The sequence below is a fragment of the Aspergillus glaucus genome, assembly GCF_001890805.1.
Source record: "Aspergillus glaucus CBS 516.65 unplaced genomic scaffold ASPGLscaffold_17, whole genome shotgun sequence".
Taxonomy (NCBI): Eukaryota; Fungi; Ascomycota; class Eurotiomycetes; order Eurotiales; family Aspergillaceae; genus Aspergillus; species Aspergillus glaucus.
In genome coordinates, this window is record NW_019170469.1 from 377033 (window position 1) to 397493 (window position 20461).

At 49.2% G+C, this 20461-nt stretch overlaps 6 protein-coding genes across 6 annotated transcripts; 3 read left to right on the forward strand and 3 right to left on the reverse strand.

The window, feature by feature from the left end:
• Positions 1-1318: 1318 nt before the first annotated feature.
• On the forward strand, positions 1319-2926 carry ASPGLDRAFT_600580 (uncharacterized protein). The gene is made up of 2 exons (XM_022548417.1): positions 1319-1860; positions 1920-2926. The coding sequence occupies exons 1-2, from the start codon at positions 1742-1744 to the stop codon at positions 2785-2787; spliced, it is 987 nt and encodes a 328-aa protein (XP_022398588.1). The 5' UTR covers positions 1319-1741; the 3' UTR covers positions 2788-2926.
• Positions 2927-3261: 335 nt separating this feature from the next.
• On the forward strand, positions 3262-3697 carry ASPGLDRAFT_90442 (peptide chain release factor family protein; the record flags this gene model as incomplete). The annotated part of the gene is made up of 2 exons (XM_022550488.1): positions 3262-3381; positions 3434-3697. Coding segments are annotated over 2 exons (384 nt in total), but the record flags the coding sequence as incomplete, so codon positions are not given.
• Positions 3698-3959: 262 nt separating this feature from the next.
• ASPGLDRAFT_131429 (putative chromosome segregation protein Cse1) lies at positions 3960-7115 on the reverse strand (the record flags this gene model as incomplete). Its single annotated transcript, XM_022541042.1, has 6 exons — positions 3960-4404; positions 4455-4634; positions 4696-6404; positions 6456-6626; positions 6686-6996; positions 7046-7115. The coding sequence occupies 6 exons, from the start codon at positions 7113-7115 to the stop codon at positions 3960-3962; spliced, it is 2886 nt and encodes a 961-aa protein (XP_022398590.1).
• A 362-nt stretch (positions 7116-7477) lies between these two features.
• ASPGLDRAFT_59898 (putative GTPase activating protein (Tsc2)) lies at positions 7478-12824 on the forward strand. Its single transcript, XM_022548408.1, has 2 exons — positions 7478-7673; positions 7787-12824. Exon 2 carries the CDS (start codon positions 7843-7845, stop codon positions 12487-12489), a length of 4647 nt encoding a protein of 1548 aa, XP_022398591.1. The 5' UTR covers positions 7478-7673; positions 7787-7842; the 3' UTR covers positions 12490-12824.
• A 1043-nt stretch (positions 12825-13867) lies between these two features.
• ASPGLDRAFT_176136 (mannose-ethanolamine phosphotransferase GPI13) lies at positions 13868-17643 on the reverse strand. The gene is made up of 2 exons (XM_022542866.1): positions 17212-17643; positions 13868-17140 (listed from the first exon to the last, which is right to left on the reverse strand). The coding sequence occupies exons 1-2, from the start codon at positions 17481-17483 to the stop codon at positions 14185-14187; spliced, it is 3228 nt and encodes a 1075-aa protein (XP_022398592.1). The 5' UTR covers positions 17484-17643; the 3' UTR covers positions 13868-14184.
• A 905-nt stretch (positions 17644-18548) lies between these two features.
• ASPGLDRAFT_49869 (uncharacterized protein) lies at positions 18549-19745 on the reverse strand. Its single transcript, XM_022547192.1, has 2 exons — positions 19432-19745; positions 18549-19369 (listed from the first exon to the last, which is right to left on the reverse strand). Exon 2 carries the CDS (start codon positions 19267-19269, stop codon positions 18730-18732), a length of 540 nt encoding a protein of 179 aa, XP_022398593.1. The 5' UTR covers positions 19270-19369; positions 19432-19745; the 3' UTR covers positions 18549-18729.
• Positions 19746-20461: the final 716 nt, after the last annotated feature.

The following is a 20461-nucleotide window of genomic DNA, read 5'->3' on the forward strand; positions in this document are numbered from 1 at the left end:
AAAAAAAAAAAAAAAAAAAAAAAAAAAAAAAAAAAAAAATCAAAGCTCAGCAATCGACTCCGTCGTCGTGGCAGCCGTATTCTTCGCCGTCTCATAAATAACCCCCAGCTTCTGCGTCGCCGTCTCCCCAAAAACTGACGTTATCGACGGAAAGTTGCTCGACAGGAACGTACGGTCGCCAACCAGGTAGTAGTACATGTGGCCGCAGACGGTTCGGATGTGGTTGGGGAGGTAGATGTAGGCGCCGGTGACGATCATGGTGACGGTGGTTAGGATGATGGAGTCTGCGTGCGGCAGGTGTTAGCGATTGTCTTTTTGGGACGTGGAGGGGCGTTTGAACGGGGGTGATAGGGGAAACGCACTGAAAATGAACTTCTCCGTGGGTGTGAGCATGTATACGGCAAAGGTCACTTCATATTGATAGTGCTTCAAGCGAATCCAGCGAACCAGCGCACTTGCGATCCAGAGGAAGAAATCAAGCATGATGAATTCCGCCAGTTTGGGTCTCGTGTGAAGATTTCCGGTATTAATGCGAAGTTCAGTGAGCGAAGAAAAAATGAGCGACACAGTATAGTATGCAGGTAACTGATAAAAAGGATGCAGTCGCTTTATCTTTTCAGTGTGTTGCGGTCAAACTGACGAAGGAAAAAAGGAAAGAAGCCGCGGTAGACAACCTCCGACGGGAATCAGATACGAAAACGAATGTCGCACGAAAAGTCAAAGCAGTTCAGAACGAATGCGAATGAAGGAAATGAAAAAGGATAAAAAAAGGCCCTGAGGACACGGGGAGTTTCAGTCAGACAGAGACGGACAGATTCTCATAGCGGCGACGGTTCGGTGGAGAGTGCGGATCGTCTGGCTGACGCGGAAAAGGAGAGATTCAGATACTGCTAGAGTAGTTTTATTCTAATAGGAGAAATGCTCAGACAGTCCGTTTGATCGACCATGTCAGAAAACAATAGGAAATGGGGCTGTCAAGATCTGACCAGAATACACTTTATCTACGAGTATCCGTGAATAGTAGAGTACTAACAAGCTACTGTAAAACCCCGTTATAAGCAACTCCGATATAAGCAATACTCCATTATAAGCAACTGGCCACGCTGTCCAAATTACAACTCCATATAAAATTGCTTAATACTCCATTACTAGCAAGTTGCTTAAATTCTCCCCTCCTCCAATACAAAATTGCTAATATAGGAGTAACCAAAATAGGCTATTTTGACTTCGTCCCTCCCTTCTGCAATGCCAAAGCAAACCCGTCAACCTATTTTAAACAGCCAAAAGGCTGCCCTCCGAGCCCAGCATCAACTCAAGCCACATCTATCAAATATCGCACTGAAAATCTGGTTTGAAACCACCTATAATCAGTCAATCAACCCATCCTCTGTATCCCGAATCATTTCATCCGATTCCGCCTCCTTTGATGAAGCCACCAACCGCCACCAAGAGAAGCGACGACGTACCGAGAACTGGCCAGAATTAGAGAAGGCTATCTTTGAGTGGACTCAACGTGCAGAGGAGCATATATCAATATCTCAGGAGGTTATACGGGAGAAAGCAAGGCAATATTGGCAAACTATCTATCCAGGAAGGGAGATGCCTTCTTTCAGCAATGGCTGGCTCCGTGGCTTTCAATCACGCTGGAGTATTCAACAGAATATACAGTATGGTGAAGCTGGTAGTCTCTCCCAAGATGCTGGTGCTGAGATGGCTAGAATCTGCCAAGTTTTAAGCACCTATGCACCTCAAGATATCTATAATTGCGATGAGACAAGCCTATATTGGAGGAAGATCCCCAACCGGAGTTTATCAACACGCTCACTTCCTGGATGAAAGAAAGATAAAGCAAGAATTAGCATCCTATTCTGCTGTAATTCAGATGCCTCAGAGCGCATTCCTATCTGGTTTATTGGAACTGCAAGAAGGCCAAAGGCTTTTGTGACTGCTGGAATCAATATTGAAAATCTTGGATGTGTTTGGCGGAGCAATAAAAAGGCCTGGATGACTGGAGAGATCTTTAAAGAATGGCTTATATGGTTTGACAAGAAGATGGCTGGAAGAAAGGTTGTTCTTCTTTTGGACAACTTCTCTGCGCATGAGGCTGCATTCAGAGATATAGGGCCACAGCTGCAGAATACTCTAGTCATCTGGCTTCCTTGCAACTCAACCACACGATATCAACCTCTAGACCAGGGAATTATCCAGACTTGGAAAGCATACTGGCGCCGGCAATGGGTTCTTTTCATGATGGATCAATTTGATAAAGGATATGATCCTTTGTCAACTATGACAATCCTTCAGGCTGTCCGATGGGCTATTTCAGCATGGAATCTGGATTTGGCAGAGGATACCATTCAGAACTGCTTTAAAAAGGCTTTTTCCTCTGAGGATACAAGAGAAATACACTGTCAGGCAGTTATCAATGAGATTACTTGCGGAATTCAGCAACTGCAGGTGTCAAATAACATCCATGATGCCATGGATATACACCAGTTCCTAAATCCAGAAGAAGAGAAGGTTGACGACAGCTTAGCAACTGCAGATGATCTAATTCTAAGCCAGTTTTCATCTGCAAGCATGCCAGAAGAAGAGGAGGAAGAGGAAGAAAACTATGAGTCTCTTCCACAGATATCTATAACAGATGCTTTGGAGAGTCTATATAAACTCCGGCTTTTCGAGGAGCAGCAGGTGGATGGAAATAAGGCCTTAATCCAGCAACTTCTCTTCCATGAGAGGACCCTTTTGAGAAAGAAGGTTAGCAGACAGCAGCAGAGTGATATATGAGACTTCTTTTGTAATTAGATGACGTCTATATATATATTTATGGCAGCAAGCTCGTATAATCCGATATAAGCAATACTCCGTTATAAGCAATTTCCGCGACCTGCCGAAATAGTTGCTTATAACGGGGTTTTACAGTATACGATTCCTCGGCTACCCCTGTATTAACGAAGCTTACTTTGTAGTGTCTTCAAATCTTTCTAGAGAATGCTAGAGAATCCTAGATTTCACTATTGAATCCATTCCTTTCTCACCCGCATACGGAGAACGGAGAGCCCCAACCCGAGCCAAGACCCTGATTGCGTTTCTGCTGGTTCTTATCTCACCGCCTGTCACGGAAACCTCATTTCATCTGACTATGTATAGATCCTGGTTCGAGAGATCAGAGCCATGCTTCGCGGTCTATTCCATAATGGGCCTTTCTACACAGCACGGGCTTTAACGAGGATATCCCAGAGATGGAGTGTCAGCCAGCAACGGGTCTTTTCGCTCTCTGCACCGACACACGATAAACCGCTCCCTCCGCGTCTGAAAATCAGCGATGCCGATCTGATTATTTACTATCTTAAGGGCACAGGCCCTGGGGGGCAGAAAATTGTATTTTCACGCTTTGACAAAAGGAATCGGATAATTGGCTAACGGTACACAGAACAAAACCAACTCCGCCGTGCAATTAATCCACAAACCCACTGGTATCGTCGTTAAATCGCAAGCGACTCGCTCTCGGTCTCAGAATGAGAAGATAGCGAAGCAGTTGCTCTCGGATCGCGTTGAAGACCTGGAAAAAGGGGACCAGAGTCGCACTGCGATCAAGGCGGAGCGGGCGAAGAAGAAAAAGGCGAGTAAATTGAAAAAGACCCGGAGAAAGTATCGTGATCTAGAGAGCAAGGAGGACGAGGATGATGAGGGCGACAAACATTCAGAGGAAGATCATACTTTGCAATCGGAAGATACCATCGCCCAACCATCGCCAGAGACAAAAGAACGATGATGGAGATGCACATACGTGCCGCTGGCGGCACCTTTATCAAGATCACTGTACAGTAGAATATACGACCGACGCTATATAGAATTCAATTATTCAAATATAATGACTTCATGAAACACATGCAATAAATCGTAACGCAGCCGCCCCTCTCTAAACCAACCTCTAACCATTTACCACCGCAACGCATCTATGCAATGTAGCTACCCAGCACAGCCCTGGCCTCATCTCCCAGACGCTCCTGTGCGAATGCAGAAACCCGGCCTCCATGCGTCTTATCGGCCTCCTTCAGGTACTGGCCAACCCACGCCTTAAGATCGGCACCGGTTTCCGGCCATGGGTCCTTGGGTTGGGCGCGCACGGTGTTCAGTGCTGTGAATCCAACTCCGAATGCCATGTCTTCGACATCGTGCTCGGCGATGATATCGTCCTTGCTGACCGGAAGAGGCGGCAGCTCCAAGAGTTTAAGCAGTGCCTCACATGTGAAACCCCATCCCTTCTTGTACTTGTTCGCGAATGCTTCCGAGTTGGCCAGGGTCTTGGCGAGCGAGATCACAGCTGTCTTGCGGTCCAATGGGCGGGCCAGCTTCTGGGTTTCGGGGAGGATGATGCTCAGGTAAATGGACGTGAATAGGCTATGAACTTGTTAGCAAATTCCTACACTTACAGTGCAGTATCAACTTACCCTGCTTGCACGTTCTCCGTGGCCTGGATGAAGAAGTCGGCGCTGTAGCCCTTGTTGTCATGTGCACAGATGAAGTGGTAGAACCGGACAAACCGGAGTGTCAGGTTTTCTGTCTTCGAGCTCTGGAGGCGGGTGAGGATGATCTGCATGATAGAGACAAAGTAGGCCTCCAAGGCAGTCCTAAACAAGATTAGCGGGTTATGTTCCCTCTTCCAAAAGCAAAAACTAAGCAGGAACCTACGGAGGGAAAGATGAAACGACACTCTCCAAAAGGTCGAAGCCATGGCTTTCATTAGTCTTGGTCGAGAGCAGCTTCTGGAAGATACCCAGAATAGGCATAATTTGGTTGTTCTCGAGGATGTATTGCGAGCCACGGGGAATGATGGAAGACAGCAGCCGGACAAGCGCAGGAATGTTACCCTTCGATTCCCACATGACAGGCATGAGGATAGGAGCAATCAGGTTCTGGTAGTAGCTTGGCAATGTCGCAGAAGGGTTGGCTTCGAGGAGAGCCGCGAAAAGCTGGAAAATATACGGCATAAACTCTTGCACGTCACCCTGAAGAACTGCTGCGAATGGTGTGTAGAGAGATTGCTCCAGCTTATCAGGGTTGGCGGGTGCGGCAAACCGAATGAAAGCGCCCATTGCTTCAAAGTGGAAGTAGTAGAATCTCGGGTTGCTGGGGTTGGAGCTGATGATCTGGGTGATGTTGATCAGATGCTGAAGGATGTTGTCAGTGAACGAAACAACGCCATCTTTGATTACGATGAGAACTCTCATGACACATTTCATCAAGAATTCATTCTCTTGCACTTTTTGAGGGACAGGGTCCTTCTGGATCAGCTGGAAGATGTGCTCCAGGAGATCCTTGGCCAACGGTGTGATTCCGGCAGGCGCAATAATAGGCTGGCCCTGGGCATCGGTAAGATAGAGTGCCCGTTCAACTGCGATTGCCGCATACGTGTACACCACATAGTTCGAGGAAGCAAGGTGGTTCACCAGCAGAGGCAACACTTCTTGCCATTGCTCCTTAGTGATGATACTGCGGAAGAGGTAGAGGTACTTGATGGCATCGACCTTGAGGATCGGGTGCGCTCCATCTTGAGAAACAAGGTCCGCAGCAAGATGCTTCTGGAAGAAGTCGGTGATGCTGACGAGAGGGTTGGTGGAGGTAACACCATGACTAGCTGTAGCAGTTCCCTTGGCGGCAATGGCCGAGTAGAGATAGGTAGCCGTATCCTTGGCCTTCCAATTCGAAGCATCCTTTGCGTATTCTGCAAGGTAGTGCTCAGTGTACTGAAGAACAACCTTTGTGACCGACTCCTCAAACTTCTCGGCCAAACGTCTTAGGAAATCAGTAGCAGCCCGTCGTCTGGTCTCGCTGTCCGATCCTTCGAGATCTCTCCGAATGAATTCAATTGGCTCGTCTTCAAAAAGCTCCTCATCCGATTCCCGCAGGCTGACGTTCGGAAGAATGACCTTCTCAATGATCTGGCTGAGAGTGCCCTCCGCTTGGAAAACAGATGCATGCTCCGGCATGCCTGCAACCGAGGTCAAGAACTGCAGGGCTTTGCTGACCAAGATATCGTATTTGGTCTCCTGGCCAATGGTGGTCAAGAAGCTCCAGGAGCTCCCGACGAACTGACCGACCTGGGGTTGGAACACATCCATATACTTTTGCACGTAGAGGGTCAACACCTCAAAGATTCCAGCCCGGGCAAATTCCAACTGGCCCGCCTCTGTGTCATCGTCGGTATGAAGCAGCTGGTTGTCGTATGTGAGGTATTTGAGTAGGAGAGAAGCTATCCCTGAAATATTTTCTTCGAACATCGGAGGAAGGTCGTGGCAGGACAAGTCGTACAGCAACTTGATCATCAAGTTAAATTGCGTGAACCCTACGACCAGGTTCTCTTTATTGGACTTGTTCTCCTCTATATAAGCGTCCAGGCCCTAGATTCTGTCAGCACAAAACGCCCCAGTAAGTCAGACCAGGAAAAATACCTCGAAAAGAGAGAGGAACGGAGTCCCAAATCGCTCGAGAACATGGTTAATTTCAGTATACAGCTCGTTCGACTGGAACAGGGGCCTCCATCTCTTGAAAATCGAGTGCGCAACCTGGAGCACACCAATGTTGGCGGAAGGGTTATTCGGCTGAAGTCTGGAAACAAGGTCCTGCAAAGAAATAGCTGTCAAAAATTGTCCAACACGTCTCCCCAAGTGCGACGACTTACATCCACCAAGTTGTCCCATCTCTCCCAGAAATCACTGTCGGCAATCACACTGACGGCCTCTCCCAGCTGGGTCTGAATGCCAGCAGGGACTGAAACCATCAAACTGATCAGTTCCTGCTTGATGGTAGTGACCTCATCCAGCTGAAGTTTGTAGTTGCCATCTTCATCCGTCCAATTTCGCTTAATGAAGTTCTTGAAGCACAGGGCGCTGGCAAGGCGGGTGTTGTAGGGAAAGGAAGCGGAAGCGGTGATATGAAGGAGCGACAACGAGAAGCCGGGTTTCTTCTCTTCCTGACGGAGAGCAAGTTCGGCTGGACTAGTTAGACACAACCCTCGAGACGGTTCGAATATAATGCCCACCTTGCTTGTTTGACCTGGGATCCAAGCTCGCCTCCAAAAGCTGGGCAACAGCCCCGAGACCGTCCGCCATTGTTTAACAAGGTATAGATTGGAAGGAAAGAAAAAGAGGGAAATTGTGCGAAAAGAGAGATTAAATAGTCAAAAAAATATTATTAGATATGTCCAGTCTCCAGCAAGACAGTCAAATTCTTCCAGTTGGCAAAGTTTTGAGCAAAGCAATGACCCTGTAAAAAAAAGTGAGCTCACTTTCTTCCCGGTCTGGCAGTTTGTTTGGCGGGTTGCTTTGACTCCAGGCGGTGAGTCTACTTTGTATGCGGCGGGGTGATTCTGCCGTCAGGTGATCTACATCCCCGGAAGAACATTTCCTCCGTTTCTCCGCCAAGTCATCATGATGCTGGTCAAGAAAAGTCGCGACCTCGAGGAAACTGGACTCCAGAGAACGACTGCTTCACGGTGCTAGAGAGCTTTCTTACGACCCTAATTGACGCCGATTTTCGCGGGCTTCCTCAATACCGTCAATTCCGGGGTGTCGTTGAGATATCCGATATTCCAGCTGTCCCGCCTGTCATTTTCGAATGATCTCCAGCACTGTGGATGCTGTGAATAGCGCCTTATAACATTACCAATGGTACTCATACCCAGCATTCCTTAGCTTTGTACTCTTATACTGTACTGCTATTTTTATTATACATGTACTCCTATCGCAATTCCGTCCCTGCTAACTATTAGTCCGCGTCGCAGATACTCGACCCGTCGCCCTAAACCCACCTGTATATACCCCACGTCCAGTAGGACGCATGTCTTCTGAGGATGCTCGATCGCCATCTCCTTTCAAATCACCCACAGCGAGTCTCACAGACGTTTTTAAAACACTAGGCGTCGTTCGTCCCAAATCGCTGTCGCCCATTTCCCCCGAGAGCCACAGCGATTCGTTATTGCCCGCAGCGGATGGCCGAAAACTCACCCGTTCTGTCTTCGGATTCGACTCAATGCATCGCGGAAGTGTTGTCTCTAGTTCCTCGGACACTCCGAGTGGTCCCGATTTTGAAACGTCGCTTAGGGCTCTAAGCCAGAATCAGAACCTGGGGCATGCGATTGATGAGGCGGAGCTGGTTGCGAGGGCGCTTCAACGGTTTACATCGGAACAGGCGGCTACATTTTGGGAGGCTGGATCCTATCTTCTTCACCATGAAAGTTCTTCAGAAGCTAGAAAGAGTGGTTCTCGGTTGATCGAAGCCATTGCATCGCGTCAGGACTTGTCTCCGGCAGCGAGGCGCTCCGTCTTCGAGTCTATATCTGTCCCGTCTGAGCCCGATGTCATACCTTCCCGTGTTCGTGCGTTGATATCGTTATCAGATCATGCCCGGAAACTGGATTTCAGCACTTCCTCGATCCTCCCGATGATTTCCTCTTGCATAGTACCGCTCTACGAGTTGATCTCATCCGCACGATTAAAAGCAAGGAAGGCAAAGGTGGCGAAGGTAAACGGACTTGGTTATGACGATGCGGACCTGGATGATTTGCTACAATTTGCCGTGGACTTGATCACACTCCAGCGGAAATCTCCGAGCATTGATGAAGTTGAAGATTTTCTTTCGCAGATCTTTACGATTTGCAAGAAAACCAGTGTCGCTGCTGATATCAAAAATTCCCTCGCTGTTTTCGATTCCATCATCCTTTACTCCGATGTCCCGGACGGAAGTTTCGTCCCTATGCTCGAAGTCCTCTGCAGTATCCATGCCTCTGTCAAGTCGTTATCCGGCCCCACGTCAAGGGCAGTCAGGAACTTGGCGAAGTCGCGACGGCAAATGGAAATTATCAATGCTCTCTATTCTTTCTTATTGGGATCGTCTGATGAGGAGAGCCGAAACCTCAATGTCCTTCGTGGGACGATATACGTATTGGCCGACCTTATCCGTGCTCATGGTCAGGATGGAATACCGCAGCTTGAATTCGAGCCGTTGATAGATTCACTGCATGTTGTGATTAACAAAGATGATGGTCGCCTCGAAGGCGATATCCTGGAGTTGTCTCTGAACATCTTAGACGGGGAGTATGCTGAGGTGGCTTTGGAACATAGCTGGTCGGGTTTTGTCAATATCCTTGAGTTGTGCTCGCGTAGGGCTGTTGAAGAACCGGAAGAGACTGCTGAGAAAGGCGCCACTCCCGATGACACGAGGTCCACTATCCAGGCGAACGTCATTCAAATCGCGTCGTTGATCGAAACCCTTTGGGAACGCTTGGACCAGCAACAGAAGATGGATGCTGGCCGATTCCTGATGATTGTCTCCGAGCACATTGAGCCGTCCCAGGCGGACTTGATCCTCGATGCGATTAGGACGGAACGACTTTGCTTCCCGGAGAACGATGATTGCGTCAAGCACTGTCAGAAACTGATTAATTCCTTTATTCGATCGCCCAATAAACCTTCCGACGTTCGCATATTAGCTCTGGATACGTTGAAAGAGGCCTTTGAGAGCTACGAGTCTCTTCAATTCTTCCAAGAGCAGGGCCTTCTCGATCTCATGCTTGAGGACTTCTCCGGCGAAACTGATGTTTTGCTATTGGAATCACTGGTTTCTTTCGTTGTTGACGTCTCCACTTCTGTTACCGATGATGACACATTCAGGAAGATGGTAGACACCATCAGCTCGCCCATGAAAAATGATATTGTCAAGGATGAACCTCACGATAGTGAACTATCCAGTCCGAGCTCCCCGCAGAATCCCTCAGCTACCAATGCGATGGAACCTTCATTGGGAAATGTCTGCTCTGTTGGTCTTGTCAAGATGTTCCTTCGCTCCCTGAATCTATCAGCACAAAAAGCGGTGTCAGTTTTTGAGGCTCTTTTAGAGATTGCACAAATGTCAGAGCGTCCGTCTGATGCTCGCCTCACTGTCCTGAAGTTGCTGTTCAGACTTCGCTGTGATTCCGCCGGTTCCATTACAGTTATATCAGTGTCTGAGAATGACTTCTTGGTGAACGTATTGGGCCGGACAGCCGAGTCAGGCCCCATGTTGCAGCAGCCTTTGGCACAGTCTCCGGGGACCTCTGGTGTAGACGACCCGGCTCTTCTTCGCAAGCATTCGGTTAAGGAACCTACTCTGAATGCGGCCTCCAAGTCGGCAGGACGTGGTGTAAGCACCCATGTCCGAGCATCGAAGCTGACACCTCCGATTTGGACGTACGCTTCACCTCAAGTGCTCCCTGAAGAACCGCCACAAGCTTCAAGTCCTTTTGTTTATGCGTATGCCCAAGAGGCGTCGGCACAGGCGGAAGCAGACATGGTGCAGAAAATTTCTATCAAGGCCAATATGTGGCTGGAAACTGTCATTTCTCTTCTCCAGCGCGAGACGGATTGGGATGTCTACAGCTATGTCCTCGCTCACTTGGGACACCAACTCAGCAACAAGGACCTTTTCAAGAATGCCGTTCCTCAAATCAAACTACTCCGCAGTGTGATGTGCGATCAAGTCAAGAACGAGACATTCCACGAACCTCCTGGGTCTACTGGGGTCAAAAAGACCGACGTCGCTGCGTGTATATTTGAATGCCTCACCGTACTTGTCAGTTACCATGAGCACTTTGCCAAGAGTGAGCAAGATGAACTTGTTCGTTCGTTTATGCTGGGTATCATCGGCTCCTGGGGAGGCACTTCGCGCGGATGCATCCACGCGCTCTCGATTTGTTGCTTCGAGATTCCGCTGTCGGTGACAAAGTCTCTCAATGGTATTCTGGATAAGATGTCCAAGGTGATCACCATGTCGAATCTTGCCGTCCATATCCTGGAGTTTCTGTCGCTGCTTGCAAGGTTACCTGAAGTCTACATCAACCTGCGGGAAGAGGAGATCCGCACTGTTTTTGGCATATGTATTCGATTCTTGCAAACATCCAGGGAGCAGCGATTGAGGGCCTCGGAGTCGCCTACAACAAGAACCCAGGCTTCTGGGAAGGTCGGGGAAGCGGAGCCGAACCTGCAGGACGGGATGTCAACATACATCTACACCCTCACTCACCATTGCATGGTCTTCTGGTTCCTGTCTTTAAAACTGATGGATCGCGCTAAGCACGTCAACTGGATCACCAGCAGACTCATATTCAAGGACGAAACTGAGAAGGAGACAGTTGAGGAGGCAAGCCAAGTGTTCATCGATTTGATGCAGAGATCTTCCTTTTCAGATCTGGGTGATACCATTCCCTACGCAGAATTCCCTCCGTCCCCAGAACACGGGTCTGTGATCAAGAAGTCCTGGGTCGTCGGAATGAGTATTATCACTGTTGAAACGGCCGTGGTGTCTGGGTTGTCGCAAATCACGAAGCGGCAAGCCTCGGGCACGACCTATGCCATGTACCAGCAGCGAACAGCACCCGTTCTTCCACACCAGGTTACCCCGACACATGATGCCCATCTACAACCAGACGACATGCGGACGGCCATTCTCCCTAGTCACGTTTTGCTCCAGTTCACGACGACAGCTTTCCCCACGCCTACCGTGCTGCAGCCGATTCCCCTCCCAGAAGATGATATTATGCGTCGTGCACTCAGCATATTTGACCGAAACGACATCGTTGACGGCCACAAAATTGGCGTGGTATACATCGACCAAGGGCAAAGTACAGAAGCGGAAATCCTCTCCAATACAGGCGGAAGTGCAGACTACGAATACTTCCTAACGGGCCTCGGAACCAAAGTCCTCCTCCAAGGCGCACAATTCAATACTCAAGGCCTCTACCCGGACATAGACGGCGAATCCACATATGCCTGGCGCGACCGGGTGACGGAAATCGTCTACCACGTCGCGACAATGATGCCAACCGACTTCGACAGTGATCCCAACTGCATCAACAAAAAGCGACACATTGGAAACGACTACGTCAACATTGTCTTCAACCGCTCCGATGACTCCTTCAACTTTGATACGATCCCCTCCCAGTTCAACTTCATTAACATTGTCATCAGCCCCGTTTCCCGCGTTGCAAGTGACCAAACATCTCCCCAAGAAGAGTCAGACCTCGAACGCATCTGCTACCAAGTCAGGGTAATTAGCAAACCCGGCATCCCTGAGATTTCCTGCGCCGGAACACCAAAGGTCGTTTCAGGCAAGAACCTCGCCGCCTTCGTCCGCATTCTCGCCCTCAATGCCTCCGTCTTCTCCCTCGTCTGGAGCAACCAGGGCGGCGAACATATTTCATCGTGGCGGAATCGGTTACGCGAGATAAAGAGGCTTCGCGAAAGAGCACTAGGGATGCAATCCCAGTCCGCAGATGCGGACGGAACCTACCCGGCAGCGTCTGCTAGTAGACGAAACACGAAAGCCACGATCCAGTCTGAGGAATTACCGGCACGAAGCAACTCTATCAAGGCGGATTTCGGAAGCGAGTGGAATGCAGCTGCGGAGGGTGGCACTCTCCAGAACCTGGACTTCTCCAGATGGAGTCGATGATATTTATCTTTCTCCCTTTATTTTCTTGACTTTTCCGTGTATAGCGTGTCTTTCGTTCAAACTAACGCAGCGACCAAAAGTTCTTTATTTTATGATGACTGACTGACCCGACTGACTTGATGATTGAACTTGAACCCAATAATGTACATCACTATCTTTCTATTATCTTATTTCTTGCTTGATCTTACTTTACTTGCACCTATCTGTGTGCACCAACACATGTCAAATACCCCTGGGTTCCAAAAAGTTTTGCTTTGCTTTATTTCCATTCTATCTATTCTAATGTATCTATATGATATCGACTGAAATTCAAGGACTTTCCCTTTCTATTTCCCACCTGACTACTGATTACTTTGCTAATGTTTACCATTCTCCTGCAAATGGTTCTGAGTTTCTTGCGGCTACTTCAATGGGGGATTCACATGATCGCTCTATGAATGGTACTACGGAGTAACCATGGAAATCGATGCTTTAGTTCTAGTCAGGTGATAATACTGACTTGCTCTTAGCATCTCGAAATACATGGCCCTTCATGAAACTACCCCTGAAGCTTCGTCGGGGGTGATATGCAGAATGACACAGCTAACCCTATCTTACAAAATGATACAAATTATGCTTCACCCATCACATAAATCGGTCACACCCCAGACTTGCTACCATCTTTAGAATAGTAGTCGCGGATCTGTTTAACCAGGCAATTGCCTGAGCGCCCCGAGCCCAGGCGTTCGAGTATCGCAATTATGGCCAGTCGCACCTTTAACCGTTGGACATACACAAATCCAAACGACACCACATGTCAAGTTACGCAACTTCGCCTATCATGTCGCCTTCCTCCGTTAAGCCGTGAAGCGTGGTATACGGTATACACCAGACTGGGGCCACATGACAGAATAAGCTTAAGTGGGGTTAGCTACCTACGCGAACTATCCCCTCGCTCACTGCTGCTTTTCTAATTTTAGTCAGGACAGATCCATCATCCTCCCCGTCACAAGAGCGAGACGTGCTCGAACGCCTGGAGCGGCTGACTTTTTGATCCAATCCAGAATAACTCAGTTCGGTTTTCGTTTTTATGATTTGGGCATTGTTCTATGGATGAGGGTTGTTCTGTGTCTTCATCTGTTTATTCGGTTTTTATAGATGTTCTCGTTTGCAGAGATCACGCTTCCAACACACACGCCACGCTCTCTTAACCTTTGCGTATTGACTTTCAAGGAAGAATGGTTTGAATTGCTGTTATGCAGTTGTCACGAGAGATCTGCGAGTCCGATATCCAAGAGCTGGAATCTATTTGTCTGACCCTGAAAACCCAACTATCAGCTTCTGACTGGCTTTGAAAGCTTAAAAGCTTTAGTGGATGATTGAATATTTTCACATTTTTCCATTTCTATTTCTGGTTTTTGGTTTCTTTTCTTTTCTGTGTAATTACATTTAGGTCAAGGTATAGATAGTGGAACAAATAAAGTAGTACAAACAACATCTCATCAACTCAATTCGAGATAAATCGAGAAATATTCCGAATGCTCTCTTTCAATCAATGCGTAATCTCGCGTACGCTTACTCCACCGCATCTGCGCGGGAGCGAGTCCGCAGGCCATCCATCCAAGCAGACCCGGCTCTGACCTCCGAGTCCAAGTCCAACACTTCTCACAACGACGCCCGTTGGACAACCATCCCGGATACCTCGATGGGAGGGCATTACCACCCAAAAACCTCCCCCACACTCAACCCACACCACCTAACCCCCAAAATCCCCACAAAGGCAATAACAACATCCACAACCCCCAAAACCGCCGCCCCCATCATAAACCGCGGGCTAAAAATCCGATACAACATAAGATGCCTCCTAAGATGGCCAGCCCACATCGTCGTCGCTAGATTAATAGTCCCCAGATACAAGATATGCGTTGTGACGGCCTGAATCACGTCCGAGAGAAGGCGCAGGGACGGGTTATCGGTTTTACCGGGTTCTTGGACTTGAAGCGGGCGTTTCCAGAGGACTGTGAGCGGGACGGCGATTGCGGAGAGGATTTGGGGGCCGAAGGTGTTTAGGATGACGAGAAGGGGGGACCAGGGGTACTTGACTGTTGAGAGGGGGATGAAGGCTGTTTCCCATTGGATTGTGGAGAGGACAGCTTGGTGGCCGGTCTTAAAGTAGTAGTAGGAGCCTAGCAGACCCAGAACGATAGGGCCGATGGAGACGTTAGTTGTGGCGAGGGCGTTTGTGTCGAGGATTTCTAGCAAAGAAAGAATTTGCCAGAGGAGCAGGGCGATGGCGCCTTGGCCCATTGGTTTTTGCATGAGGATGACGGCGAGGCCGAAGTTGACGACTAGGAAGAAGAAGCGGGTGCCGTAGACGTTGCCGAAGCCAAGTATTGTGACTGTTGTGCGGCCGGGTTGTTGGCCAGAGGGTGAGGCGGGCTTTTCGGGATCCGGGCTGCCTTTGCTAACGCTGATGCTGACGCAGGGTTTTGCGTAGATGTAGGCTGTTGTGCCGGCTCCGAAGGCGATTGCGAAGACGAATTGGGCGAGGAACATGCGGCTAGATTTGAGGGTTTCTTTGCTTACGTTGAACCAGCCGCCGTCGTCGGCGCCTTCGAGGATCCAGAATAGGGAAGTGATGAGGAGTCCGAGGCGGAAGGCAACACCAATCCACAGCGATGACGTTCCCTCGTAGGACTTGGAACCTGCGTAGTATGCCTTGATGACAGCCGGGATGATAAGCGTCACGAGGAACGGAATCGCAAGCTGCCACGGGGCGGATGTCGAGGACGTAGCTGAAGCATAGTAAGTGGACCGACAGAACGGCATCTGTTCCTCACGGCAGAGGCGCGAGAACGATGCCAGCCTCCCAAGAAGCACAAACAGAACCGAGTGATAAAGCCCAAGAACCCGATCTTGAGTCGCCTTTTGCCGCATCGAAGACACACCCGCAACGACACCAAAAGTTGACAGGAAGAACAGCAAGATCTCATCCTCCCAGATCGTATACGAGTTCGATGCAAACCCAATCGACTGGGACACGGTGAAAATGAGCGACAACCATCCCCACAAGGAGTTTGGCAGAGGAAGCGACAACTGAGATCCAAAGATCGACCACGCAGCACCAATTATACTGCCAAAAGCAGCAAACAGGGCAGACGACTCGATGATTGGCATATCGACAATTCCAAGAACACCAATGGCGCCTCCAACAGCACCACCCAAGCCAGACCCCGCACCAGCGAGCGTAAGAAGCGAACCGGTAAGCTCCGTCCTATTCACCTTGAGACCTCTGGCATAGAATACCAACAAAGCCAAACCGGAGAACAAGATCAGAACACCCTGAATCATACTTGGCACGTCAAAGTTCGCCCACAATCCACGGCAGATCTCCAAGGTACCTCTTTGATACTGCCTGTACGAATCATACGCTGAGCGGAGTATCGCATCGGACTTGCCCTTTGCAAACGTCTGCTCTGCTTCGCGCCAGAACTCCAGAGACCCGAGAGACAGGCTGTGGTCTTCACCGCGAGCTGCTGCATATTCATGCTGGTATCTCTTGATCTGCGCAGACGTCAAGCGGTTAACCGCAGCCAAGTTCTTCACGTCGTTGCCGTACGTGCCCGCAAAAGCTTCCTCAATCGGAGATCCAAGGTTGTTGAACGGAATCGGCATGCCGAGAAGCAAGGACAAGGTCGGTACGAGATCGATCTGAGGAACAAACCGCTCCCGAGGAGACTTGGGCGGAAGAGCAGTCTCAGTGCTGGTGCGGCCGAACATACCCTTCTTCGAGTACATCCACAAAGCTGCCTCGACTTCATCGTCTGATTCACCGCCATGGTCGCCTTTGGAATCCATTCCGTGGTCTCCCATAATGACTAGTAGCGTGTCGTCGTCAACCTTCTCGATGAGGTTCCGAATGACTTGGTCCATTTCCCGGAGCTTCTCGCCCATTGTTGCGTGGTCAGGTCCATATCGGTGACCAGCGTGGTCGACACCAAGATAGTGACCGAAAACGACATCCCACTTGGTAGCGTTGTCAGGATGCAGGAGCGGGAATAGATTGGCGGTAACCCCATTGTCAACGGTATACAGATCCCACACATTGAACGAGTCGAAAGGCCGCGTCAGGTTGGCATCAAAGTAGTCAGGAAACAGAGAATGCCAAGTGTCATCGCCAAGGTGGACCAAGTTCTTTCCTGCCGCGCGCAACTGAGCAACCAGGTTATCCTCGTCAATTGCCGTTCCCGCAAAGTTGGACCCTGCGTCGACAAAGGTCGGCAGAGTTCCGGTGGTCAGACCCTTTAGTCGCTGGAGCGTCGTGGTCGGTGGGTCCGCGATGAAAGGAAGCAAGAACGCTTTCTCCGGTTCGTTGACGGCGGTCTCGTAGAGAACGGGGATATTATTGTGGAACAGATGGGCTTGTTCGCTTTCCACACTTGGCGCAAACGGGACGGTGAAATCGTAGCGTAACGCATCAATGATAATCACAATAGCCTTGTCGAACGACTTCTGGTGCCAGCAACCCTTATCACTCTTCCCACCAGTCCACGACGGCCCATGCGACGATTCGTCAAACGGGAGTACATCGCAAGACGATTTGTTTTCCAGAACCATTCGAGTCAAGAGGAACCCTTTTGTAAAGAAGAAGATACCAGCAACATGCAGCAACCTTCACACATAGACAGTCAGACACTTTTTCTCCATGCGCGCAAAGCGGCCGAGAGAACACATGGCACTCACAGTATCCACACCAACACCCCCAACAACCCAAGATGCTTAATCTTAAACTCCCCCTCCATAACCTGCGTCCTCAATTCTTGCACAGTATTCGTCTTCTTGCCCATTCGCGCTTGTAATCCAGCAGGAACCTGCAGCTTTGGCTGCGGCCGCCGTTCCCCAAGGTCCGAAGAGCGCGACGAGGACGAGGGTCGGGAAGAGGACGAGTCTGGGCGTTTGGGGTCATCGAGGTTGGGGCTGCCATTTGCCGGCCCTTCGAGCATTGGCGAAGCCATTGCCAGTGTATATGGGAGGGCGCTGTCGGAGTTAAATCGGGAAGCTGGTCCACACAGAGAACACGGGACGGCGCGGATATCACGGCAAAAAATTCAGAGGCGACGATGTTGCTGAACGATCCAGGGATTGGAATTGGTGAAAAATGTATAAGTAACTCATTGAAAATATACAAGCGAAAGAGAGAAAAAAAAAAAAAAAAAAAAAAAAGAGAGAGAGCAGTTCTTTTTCCGGACGGCCTCCCTGATGGATTGGAATTCAGAGCATACGCTTGGGCACAGCGACAGCTCAATTCCACGAGAATAACGAAGCAGACATCTGCAAGGAGGCCGGAGAAGAGCAACTGAAGAAGAAAAGGAAAAAGGACTAAGGAGAGAATGAGGGATTAAAGAGAGAGAGAAGAGAAAAAGACGCGAGATCAGGAGCAGAAGAGTTGGTCTAACGGCCACTTTGTGACCCCGTGACGTCGGGGAAGTCGGCCCTCTCGGCAGCATTGGCCGTTCGCTGATTGGCCGACAAGCAGCTTCCCTATGGGGAGATCTGTTTACTACTATGTCCGACTATACGGTGATCTCAATTTAGGCAATACAATGACCGTGGGGGTATTACACCCCTCAAGACTCTATCCGACAGCAATCCATTCAAAAACTCCCGGCGGGCCAAGGAGCAAGACTAAGTACATACATTATCCAGCTGCAGTCACCCTAAAGACAAACCGAGAATTGTAAAGGGAAGGAGAATCATAAATAACAAAGACAAAGATATCAAATCAGCTCCAAGTAACTAGTCGAGGAAAGAATGAAAAGAGCCGCTTGCGTAATGTCTTTCCAACCCTAGGAACGTGTCAGGGTGGAAAGACTACAGGTGACCAAGCACAAGAAAAAAACGCCAGAAAAAATAGGCAAAAACCAGCAGCCCTTGCTGTACACAATTCAGCTCCAGTTGTCTTTAGTCGTTAAATTGTGGGATCAAGCGATCGAGATGCTGGCAAGACTCCAGCTTGACCAGACTGGTGGCTGAAGTAGGGTTGATCTGCGTATGTGCAAGTCACGAAAGATAAAAAGGTCAAAAAAAAAAAAAACAAGCAAAATACACTAGGTAAAAAGGTTGAAGGTATATGGCGGTATATCGTCATGCTTTTGGAATCGTCGAAGATGAAGTACCGTGTGGCTCGATCGGTAGGGTATCAGTCGATGGAAGAAAGGAAAAAGGCGGATCGCTGACGGGTTTTTCGATCAGAATAGTTCGCTAAGACCACCTGTTCAGGTCGTCCTTCTCCTTCAGTCCACCCATGCGCTCAATGTCCAGGGAATGGAAACGGTCGGCATCACTGGACTGATACGGCGGAAGTTCCTCATGGCATGGCTCCAAGCCCACACCACCGGTGTCGCTAATCCTCACAACCACCATGCGTCCGGACTTGCGCTTCCCAGCTTCATCCTCCTCTTCGGGGAACGTGATGCGGATCTCGGGAACTGGACTGTCTGGCGGACTGGACGAATTCTCCATCAGACTGCGCTTCTCATCGTAAACCAAAACGGACTCTGTCTTTGCGCCGGGGGAGGCCGAAATCGTAAGACGGCGGTGATGGGCGGAAGGCGTGCATTCTCCGTTGTGCACGGGAAGGTCGGACAGTTTGCGGTTCTGGCGCTTGCGACGCAAGATCATAAGACCGGCAACCAGGATGAGAGCGAGAAGAACCAAGACCAAAAGAGCGATCAGCAAATCGACCATAGCGGGAGACAATCCATCTTCGGGGTTGTCGCGAGCGACAAGCTTGGGGAACATGTTATCGTCGGAGGTGTCGGTAGTTGGTAACGCGTGTTCAAAGATTGTCAACAAAATACGATCCTCTGAATTCAAGATTCAAGAAATAAACAAAGTCGTACTGCATGGCATTATGATTTTGTCAACCCAGGCCCTTTGGTTCGGACATATAGGCGGACTTACGCGATGTCTCAACAGTTCCTACGGTTTCAGGAACAAATCAAGACCGGAATAAACCAAGCAAGGAAAGAGAGTATATGGTCGGGTAAGGTTGTTTTCTTTTTTCGTCGTGTCGAAGTCGGTCGAGTCGAGTCGAGGTCGGTCGTCGCCGGGTATGCAAAGCACTCGGTGGAACAAGACGGGATAAAGAAAGAACGGACAGCAAGGTGCACAGCTGAAAGAGTGAAGCTGACACCTGCTATGGAATGAGAGGACGCGATGGGCGAAGGGAAGGATACCAGAGCGAGGGGTTGGTATGAGTATGAAAGAGAGTCAGTAGTAAAGAGGGAGGGAGAAGAGGAGAAAAGAGGGAAGGGAGGAGAAGAATTCCTCCTGCAGTCCGGCTGGGCTGGCCAGACCCGAGGATGCCTGTGTTTGGCCGTCGTTGGCGTAGTGGAGTTGGTCCTGGCCAACCAGATATCGGTTTTAATTTCCCCACGCTGATATGCAGCCAATTATAGGTATATCGTACCTGATTTACCGATATGATTGGCTACTGTCATTCATTAGCTATTTTGGAATGCATTAGTTCCCCTGATTGGGACTAGTTTAATATACGCTTCCCCTGAAAAGGAGTCACTATTCCATAAATATCTTCTGTATACGAGCATAAAGTGGTCTGTTCTATAATTTCTCCAATGACTGGCGATTGCAATCCTCGTACTGATATTCCGTACTCCATAATAGGTAATATCTTTCGAGAGGGATGAGCCACAGTACTGACACCTGAGGCATAAATAAGATCGATAATGTGGCACAGTAATTTAATTGCAGCGTTAAGGAGATATCGAGACATCATTGTATCATGACAGTATTTAGTCTAGATCAAAGCATACTATGACTAAGTCTCACAAATGAACCAGGGTCAAGTCAGCAAGCAAATCAAGAACTAAACATAAAGCAATGTTTCCCAATTGTCTCATACCTGCGCTCGATTGGTTGATTTCTACAGAGTACGGGGTATGGGAATGATCAATATTGTAAGTTGGAATTG